At 41.8% G+C, this 10,018-nt stretch overlaps 1 protein-coding gene across 1 annotated transcript in view; it reads left to right on the forward strand.

The window, feature by feature from the left end:
* ESYT2 (extended synaptotagmin 2) overlaps positions 1-10,018 on the forward strand; it is a 110,543-nt gene that overhangs the window by 59,544 nt on the left and 40,981 nt on the right. Inside the window, exon 7 of the mRNA XM_023508264.1 lies at positions 6,392-6,447. Within this exon, the coding sequence (XP_023364032.1) occupies positions 6,392-6,447 (56 nt within the window). The remainder of the gene's footprint in view (positions 1-6,391; positions 6,448-10,018) is intronic.

The raw sequence follows: 10,018 nt of genomic DNA on the forward strand, positions 1-10,018 counted from the left end.
AGCTACTTGGGAGGTGGAGGCAGGAGACTCGCTTGAGCCCAGGAGTTGGAGGTTGCTGTGAGCTGTAATGCCACGACACTCTACCCAGGGGGACAGCTTGAGGCTCTGTCTCAAAAAAAAAAAAAATTATTGCTTTGAAGTAGGCAAAATATATAACAAGTTTTTCAAAAGATAGTGGCAAAAAAAAAAACATAGAGAAATGATCAACATCACTAATCGTCAGAGAAATGCAAATTAATACTATAATGACTAAACGACCTTACCACATCAGAATGGCCTTTATTAAAATGTAAAAATACAATAGATGCCGGCATGGATGCAGAGAGAAAGGAATCTTATACACTGTTGGTGGAACTGCATATTAGTACAATCTCCAAGGAAAACGTTATGGAGAGTCCTTAAAGAAAAAAATGTAAAAAATGTATGCCCTAAGAGCTCAGTGAGTAGGGCTCCAGCCACATACACCAAAGGTGGCAAGTTTGAGGCCAGCCCAGGCTAGCTAAACAACAATGACAACTCCAACAAAAAAAATAGCTAGGTGTTGTGGCTGGTGCCTGTAGTCCCAGCTACTTGGGAGGCTGAGGCATGAGAATTGCTTAAGCCCAAGAGTTTGAGGTTGCTGTGAGCTGTGATGTAACAGCACTCTACCAAGGGTAACATAGACTCTGTCTCAAAAAAAAAAAAAAATAATAGACTTAACATTCAACTCCGTAATCCCATCACTGGGTATCTACCAAAAGAAAAAGAAGTCATTTTATCAAAAAGACACCTCCACTTAGATGTTTATCTCAATACAATTCACAATTGCAAAGATTTGGAATCAACCCAAGTGTCCATCAGTTCCCAAGCAGATAAAGAAAATGCAGTGTGTACACACCATGGAGTGCTACTCAGCCAATAATAAGGAAATAATGTCTTTTGCAGCAATTTGGATGGAACTGAAGACCATTGTCCTAAGTCAGTGGTTTTCAACCTTTGGGTTGCAACCCAGAGAACTGTATTAAAGGGTTGTATTAGGAAGGTTGAGAACCACTGCAGCCTATGTAAGGTATTTGAGGAATGTAAAACAAACACCACATGTATTCTGTAATATTTGGGAACTAAACAGTGGGCATACATACCTACAAAGAGATATAAAGCAGAGTTTCTTTTCCGCGGGGTCGATGGACCCTGTCACAGGAGTCGCCTAAGACCATTGGAAAACATATTTCCAGTGGTCTTAGGAACTGATACACTGCTCCTCTATCTTTCTCCAGGCGGGTCCACCCACATATGAGTACCTGGTGTGATGACATCAACACACCAACCCCATCATATACACCCCATACAAATACAGGTGTATGTGACAGGGTTGGCTCCATAATGTGAACCAGTCACATATGTGTAGAGAGCAGCTACTGTGTTGAAAGCAGCAGTATTAGAGGTAAAATGACATTTCATGAATGATAATTACTGGGTAAATGTAAAATCATGTACTGTAAAATCATCAACTACTGCAAAAAGAAAAAATCTGTACCATGGGAACTTAATCTGGATGCTGATCCATCTTTTTATATTCAGCTGTGGTTGGTGTGAACACTGCCCCCTTGTGATAGTAACAGGTATGTAAAAAACAACACAGATGGTAAATCATAGGAAACTTTAATGAACTGTATTGACTGAACTATGCCATGTGCCATCTTTTGTATTATTAAAACTATTGTTATATATTATTTTCATCAGCAAACTATCCCATGACAATGGATTATGTAGAGAAGAACATTAAGAAAAGAAAATAAGTGAGGATTTTTTTTTTTTTGCAATTTTTGGCGAGGGCTGAGTTTGAACCCACCACCTCCAGCATATGGGGCTGGCACCCTATGCCTTTGAGCCACAGGTGCCGCCCTAGTGAGAATTTTTTTTTTTTTTTTTGAGACCAAGCTTCAAGCTGTCCCCCTGGGTAGAGTGCTGTGGCATCACAGCTCACAGCAACCTCCAACTCCTGGGCTCAAGCGAGTCTCCTGCCTCTGCCTCCCAAGTAGCTGGGACCACAGGCGCCCGCCACAATGCCTGGCCATTTTTTGGTTGCAGCTATCATTGTTGTTTGGCGGGCCCAGGATGGATTTGAACCCGCCACCTTAGGTGTTATGTGGCTGGTGCCTTAGCCACTTGAGCCACAGGTGCCGAGCCAGGATTTTTTATAGTATTGTTTTACCTCAATAATTACAGCAGGAATTGAGAAACCGCAATGTGTCCTTTGTTGTGAAGTTCTATCAGCCAAATCTATGAAGCTGAACAAACTAAAACCCTGTTTGATAGCAAGCATCTGAGCTTTGCCAGCAAGGATAACAACTATTTTAGAAGCAAAGCTGATGGACTCAAGAAAGCCAGACTTGACATTGGTGACAAGTACCACAAACAAAACATAGCAGCCATTGAAGCTTCATATTTGGTGGCACTCAGAATCGCCAGAGTTATGAAACCTCACACCATTGCTGAGGATTTACTGTTGCCAGTGGCCAAAGACATTGTTTGAATCATGCTCGGAGATGAATTTGTTATGAAATTGAGTGCAATTTCCTCATCTAATGACACTGTCTGCAGAAGAATAGATGACATGTCTGCTGATATTCTGGATCAGGTAATCCAGGAAATTAAATCTGTTCCACTTCCAATATTTAGTATCCAGCTTGATGAATCTATAGATGTTGCAAACTATTCACAATTTATGGTTTACGTGAGGTATATTAATGACGACAACTTTAAAGATGAGTTTCTTTTTTGCAAACCTCTTGAAACAACAACTACTGCACGTGATATATTTGACACAGTTGGTTCCTTTCCTAAAGACAATAAGATCTCTTGCGAAAATGTTTGTAGTGTTTGCACAGATGGTGCTCCAGCTATGCTAGGATCTCAATCTGGATTTCAACATTTGGTACTGAATGAGTCACCAAAAGTCATCAGAACTCACTGTATGATTCATCGGCAAATATTAGCAACGAAGATGCTGCCACAAGAGTTACTAGAAGTAATGAAAAAGCGTCATAAATTCTGTCAATTTTGTAAAGGTGAGCACTCTAAACAGTCAACTATTTTTGCAACTGTGCAACGAGTTGGATACACTAAACAATGCTCTGCTATTTCACACTGAAGTGAGATGGTTGTCAAGAGAAGTTTTAAAATGTGTTTTTGAGCTTCGTGATGAACTCAAAACAATTTTTAGTCAGAAAGCAAGACTGCAGTTTGAAGTGCTTTTCAGTGATACAAGTGAACTGCAGAAAATAGCTTACTTGGTTGATGTCTTTGCCATCTCAAATGAGTTAATTTATCACTGCAAGGACTAAATGCAATATGCCTCGATCTGTCTGAAAAGATCTGATCATTCCAAATGAACTTCAGCTTTGGCAAAAAATATTTGGAGGAAAATAAAATTCACATGTCGCCTACCTTATCTGCTTTCTTTGAGGAACATGACGTTGAACCAGACAAAAGGATTACAATGATGATTCCTGTGAAAGAACACTTGCACATGCTTGCAGAAAAATTTCATCGTACTTTCCAAATTTACCTGACACCCCATTTGCACTTGCCAGAAGCCCATTCACAGTCAAAGTTGAAGATGTTCCTGAGACAGCGCAAGAGGAGTTCACTGAACTTATTTTTTTCTTTTTTTGTTGTTATTGGAGGTTTTTTTAGTAATTATTTTTTATTAAATCATAACTTTGTACATTGATGCATTTATGAGGTTCAGGGTACTGCTTCGATATACAATGTGAAATGTTTACATTGAACCAAGTAACATATCCATCACAATTACACTCATTTTGTAATAGTTTTGAAATGTACCAGTGCATCATGCACATTAGGTGAGGTCATTGAACTTATTAACAGTGATGCAGCCAGAACTGATTTCTCTACAATGCCATTTACAAAATTCTGGATCACGTGTTTGCAGTCATATCCTGTTCTACCTGAGACTGTTGCTCTGCCTTCTTCCATTTCCAACAACATATCTTTGTGAAACAGAGTTTTCCAGCTTGTTGGTTATCAAGTCTAAGTACAGAAGTAGACTTGTTGTGGGAGATGATCTTCATTGTACTCTTGCAAAGATTGCCCTGAGAATTTCTGATCTGGTGAGAAAGAAGCAATCTCAACCTTTGCACTGATGTTGGCTTTTTACTCATACTGTAGCAAAATGTAGCAAGGCAGTTTACTGTTGTTATATTAAGACTGTTACCCGGCTCGGCACCTGTGGCTCAAGCGGCTAAGGCGCCAGCCACATACACCTGAGGTGGCAGGTTCAAATCCCCAGCCTGGGCCCACCAAACAACAATGATGGCTGCAACCAAAAAATGGCCAGATGTTGTGGCGGGCGCCTGTGGTCCCAGCTACTTGGGAGGCTGAGGCAGGAGACTCGCTTGAGCCCAGGAGCTGGAGGTTGCTGTGAGTGTGATGCCATGGCACTCTACCCAGGGGGATAGCTTGAGGCTCCATCTCAAAAAAAAAAAAAAAAAAGACTGTTACCCATGCTATACCATGCTTTAAGACAAAATTTCATTTATTTGTAATTAGAAATAAATATTTCACAATATATAATTATATACTGTTTTTGTGATTAATCACTATGCTTTAATTATATTCAATTTGTAACAAAATACATCCCGCATATCAGATATTTACATTACAATTCATAACAGTAGCAAAATTATAGTTATGAAGTATCAACAAAAATAATTTTATGGTTGGGGGTCACCACAACATGAGGAACTGTATTAAAGGGTCACAGCATTAGGAAGGTTGAGAACCAGTGATGTAAAGGGTATTGGAAATCAAGAACTGGGGTGGGTGGGGTGCAAGCAACACTATTCCAGGGCTAGGCACACTAAGAAGTCCTGGGTTTGCCTTTATACAAGGGCTTCACGTAACACAGACACTTTCACTCCCTTAATATTTCAGCATTTTAAAAAATAAGGAAATAAGTGTTGCTTTTTTCTTTACTTAGGTCTATCCAAAGAATCTTGGCTCTTCTAGTTGATATTTATTTACAACTACCCACTCCAAGAAGGGATTTTGGCAGTTTCGGTGCTCAATTACGTGGGTAATTGAGATCATGCAATTTCACTTAGAATTTATTCTATAAATATAAAACCTTAGTATTTTTATCATGCATAATTTTGATAAGAAAAGTAGTATTTCTTTCTTTTTTTTTTTTGAGACAGAGTCTCAAGCTGTCACCCTTGGTAGAGTGCTATAGTGTCACAGCTCACAGCAACCTCAAACTCTTGGGCTTAAGCGATTCTCTTGCCTCAGCCTTCCAAGTGGCTGTACTACAGACGCCCACCACAATGCACGGCTTTTTTTGTTGTTGTTGCAGTTGTCATTGTTGTTTTAGCTGGCCTGGGCCAGGTTTGAACTTGCCAGCTTTGGTGTATGTGGTCAGCACCCTAACCACTGAGCTATGGGTGCCACTGAAAAGCAGTATTTCTAATCAATAGTTTTTACCAATCCACATCCACTGGATAGAATCTTTTTTTTTTTTTTTTTTTAGATGAAGCCTCAAGCTATCCCCCTGGGTAGAGTGCTATGGCATCACAGCTCACAGCAACCTCCAACTCCTGGGCTCAAGCGAGTCTCCTGCCTCTGCCTCTCAAGTAGCTGGGACTACAGGCACCTGCCACAACGCCTGGCCATTTTTTGGTTGCAGCCATCATTGTTGTTTGGCGGGCCCGGGCTGGGGATTCGAACTGGCCACCTTAGGTGTATGTGGCTGGTGCCTTAGCCGCTTGAGCCACAGGCGCTGAGCCCACTTGATAGAATCTTAATTGTATAGGAGTTCTAAGATGAATAAATAGAAATGTCAAATAAATGTATAAAACATGTTCCATAGGAAAATGGAAATAAACACAGTGGTGAAGTTCTGTTTTTAATATTGTCTTTGGTGAAAGTATGGAATTAAGGACATTTTCATATATTTTTGGTATGTAATACATTTACATTTTCATATAAATTGGTACAATATAATATTTGTAGAGGGCAATAGGAACTATCCATCAGCATTAAAAACGAACCTAAATCTTTGACCCCCAGGTCCTTGTGAATGCTTGTCTGCATGGGTATGCGAGAAGATGTTTGTGAACAGTTCATTAAGTCATTACTCATAATAACAGAGAAATTTATTTACCCTTGGAAGGATGGGTAAATAAATTGTTGGATGATTTTACTAGAGCAAACAATGCCATCATCAAGAAAACCACAGGCAGGCGCCCATAGACCAAGCAGGAAGGTGCCCTAGGTGTGTGGCAGTGGGGAGAGCTGCAGGCTGGCATTCTGTGCTAGCACATTGTTACAAAGGAACCAACCTGTGTGCACTGGAGCTGATGTTTGCCTTTTTTTTTTTTTTTTTTAACAGCTTTTAGAAATTAACTGGACAGGACTGACTAATCTTCTGGATATCCCTGGATTAAAGTAAGTCTCTCATCCCCCCGATGTTGACCTGCTGGTGATGTCATATGCATTTTCAGTGTCAAAACAGAACAGATCAGACTCTGTCTGCCACGTGGCATCAGGGCCTTCTGCACAGGCCCCTGAGGAACATGTAAAGAGAGCATGGTTGGGTTTTATTCTCCTACCTGTGCAAAGTGACCAGGATCCAGAGAAAGCAGAATTGGGGGGAAGGGTGGTTTAACTGAGTCTCACCTGATACTCGCTGCTTGTCCATCACAGGCATCTTCCAGTCTTGGCATTTCAGAAAAGCCTTTTTATATCCTATAAATTAATTTTTAAATTTGGTTTTTATTGTTTTCTCAGAACTAACCCTTCCCACTTCATTCCCGGGGATAGTTCCCTCATCCCTTTCTTTACTTAGGTCTATCCAAAGAATCTTGGCTCTTCTAGTTGATATTTATTTACAACTACCCACTCAATAGTCCCCCAAAGGGACTATCCCAGTTGGTCACTTTGATCCATTGAGTAACTCCTGGAGTCCTCCAGGAGTAGGGGAGTGAGAGGGAAGGAGCTCCCAGGAGTCCCTCATGTCTGAAAAGTGAGGCTGGGGGAGCAGGGGGAGTGCGGCCACCTAGCTGTTCTGCTCCTCTGTGCTGGTGGCTGGGACTGTGTGGCAGACCTGTAGCCACCACCAAACAGGAAGTTTAAAACTGCAGCCTTTTAAACTTGCTTTTGCTGGTTTTACTTGTATTTTAAGGTGAAAATGCACTACTAATTAAAGTTACAGATGTTTCTAGTAGATATTTCGCTAATTTGTGGATTTTTTTTTTTCCTAAAATAGGTTAGAAGTTAAATTATGAAACTTGGTTTTAGGCTCGGCGCCTATAGCTCAACCGGCTAAGGCGCCAGCCACGTACACCTAAGGTGGCGGGTTTGAATCCCCAGCCCGGACCTGCCAAACAACAGTGACAGCTGCAACCAAAAAATAGCTGGGCGTTGTGGTGGGCGCCTGTGGTCCCAGCTACTTGGGAGGCAGAGGCAGGAGACTCGCTTGAGCCCAGGAGTTGGAGGTTGCTGTGAGCTGTAATGCCACAGCACTCTACCCAGGGGGACAGCTTGAGGCTCTGTCTCAAAAAAAAAAAAAAAACTTGGTTTCAGACTTTTTTTTCTATAACTGTTGCCTTGGGTAGGTGATGTCATAGCTCACAGCAACCTCAAACTCCTGTGCTCAAGTGATCCTCCTGCCTCAGCCTTCCCAATAGCTGGGATTATAGGCACCCACAACCATGCCTAGCTAGTTTTTCTATATTTAGGAGAGATGGGGTCTCATTCTTACTCAGGCTGGTCTCAAACTCCTGAGCTCAAGCAATTCTCCTGCCTCGGCTTCCCAGAGTTCTGGGATTACAAGTGTGAGCTGCTGCACCCAGCTACTATTACCTTTTAAAGATCTGTGGGAAGAAAGCATGTTAAGAGATTTGTTAAAGAGTTTATTAGGGTTCTTGGTTTCAAGCAACAAACTCAACTAAAATGGTCTTAAATAGGTAAATAAGTAAATAAATGTTTTTAAAGGCAGTTTATTTACTCATTAACAAATAGGCACTGTCAGTGCCTGCTCTGAGCCAGCCGCTGTTCTGCAGGCTCCTGACACAGCTATGCCCAGAAAGGTCACGTGCTGCTCTCTCCAGCTTGTGTCCTGGCGCCTCCTTTCTTGGAGCTCACAACTGAAAGGCCTGGGTATTCTTGGAGGGGGTTCAGGCATAGCTGGGTGCTGATGCCTAGGAATGCCCTAGGGCTCTCTGGCTCCTGACTGAGTCATGAGTCTCCACCCAGCTTTGCCTTCAGACAGGCTTTTCTGTGCTGTGCAGTGAGAAGTGTCTGTTCTGCAAACTTAGCCCGTCAATGTAAAAAGAAACTTTTTCATGAGTTCTAGCAAAAGTCCCAGGCTTACCTTCTGTGTGTCCATCCATCCCTGGACAGATTCCTGTGGTTCTGATGGTCAGGTTTGGGTCTGCAACCCTAGAGAAGGCAAAGAAACGGGTCACTTGCTTGGAAACAAACCTGTGAATGTGAGGTGTCCCCCAAGGGAAGAACTTCACTACAAGTGGGGAAAGTGGGTGCTGGTTAGCCAGGCAAAAACAACAAATATCTACAGTTTAGTGTAGAAAAACATTTTGTTCTCTTTTGTATCTCTTCAGTACCATAAAAGGCCTGAAACAAAACAGGATTATTAAGGACTGAAACAAAACAAAGTAACACTGTATTAGCAACCTGAAAGGGTAAAGTCAAACAAAAAATGTATTCTGCCCTAGGCAAGCCTGTGGTTTGGGGCAGTTGATCCCAAATCATTTTATTTAAAAAGGATACAGGCCAGCACAGTGGCTCATGCCTGTAATTGCAACCCTGCAGAAGGCCGAGAAAGGATTGCTTGAGCTCAGGAGTTTAAGATCAGCCTGTGGCTCTACAAAAATACATATTTAAAAAAAAAAAGCTCAGGAGTTTAAGATCAGCCTGTGGCTCTACAAAAAATATATTTAAAAAGAAAAGAAAAAGTAGTTGAGACGCGGAGGCAAGAGGATTGTTTGAACTCAGGAGTTTGAGACCAACCTGAGCAAGAGTGAGAACCTTGCCTCCACTAAAAATAGAAAAATTTGCTGGGCTTTGTGGGTGCCTGGAGTCTCAGCTACTGGGAAGGCTGAGGCAGGAAGATCTTGTAAGCTGTGAGCTGTGATGCCATAGCTCTCTACCCAGGGCGACACAGTGAATCTCTGTCTCAAAATAATGTAGTAAAATAAAGTCAAATAAAAGAGATACATGTACACAGATTAATACACTCACATATATGTACATGTATAGCTTCATTTTATTTAATAATTGATATGTGGGGAGGTTCTTTTTATACAGTAGTAGTTTCTAGCAATTTTTTTTTTTTTTTAAAGAACGGGTCTTGTTCTGTGCCCAGGCTGGAGTACAGTGGTGCAATCATAGCTCACCTCAAATTTCCAGGTTCAAGCAATCCTCCTGCCCCGGCCTCCCAAATAACCGGGACTAGAGGTGCCCATCACCACATTTGGCTTCTAGCTATTACTTTTAATATACATTTTATATACATAATATAAAAATATATTCAGATATAGAGAATTATATCATTAAAAATACATACTGATTTATGTATATTACTAACCTGGGCAACATACTGAGACACTGTTGCTACAAAAAAATTAAAAAATTAGCCAAGCATGGTAGAATGTACCTAATGTCCTAACATTTAGGACCCTACTGCTGCCCCACCACCACATGACAGACTCTACCATTGCACTGGCTGGCTGGTCCCCACGGAAATGTCACTGTACTGGTCACTTTTCTCAGGTGCCACTGTTTCCCAGCTATTCCTCCTCACCACCCTCCCCCAACCTCAATGCTCAGTCTTCTGTTCACTGAGTTAAGCTACTAGGTGGTCAGGGGGCAGCAGTAGGGTCTGTCGTGTGGTCAGGGGGCAGCAGCAGGGTCTGACGTGTGGTCAGGGGGCAGCAGCAGGGTCTGTCGTGTGATCGGGGGCAGAGCAGGGTCTGTCGTGTGGTCAGGGGGCAGCAGC

This window comes from Otolemur garnettii, unplaced genomic scaffold (assembly GCF_000181295.1).
Source record: "Otolemur garnettii isolate 467f Iridium unplaced genomic scaffold, OtoGar3 scaffold00235, whole genome shotgun sequence".
In the NCBI taxonomy this organism is placed as follows: Eukaryota; Metazoa; Chordata; class Mammalia; order Primates; family Galagidae; genus Otolemur; species Otolemur garnettii.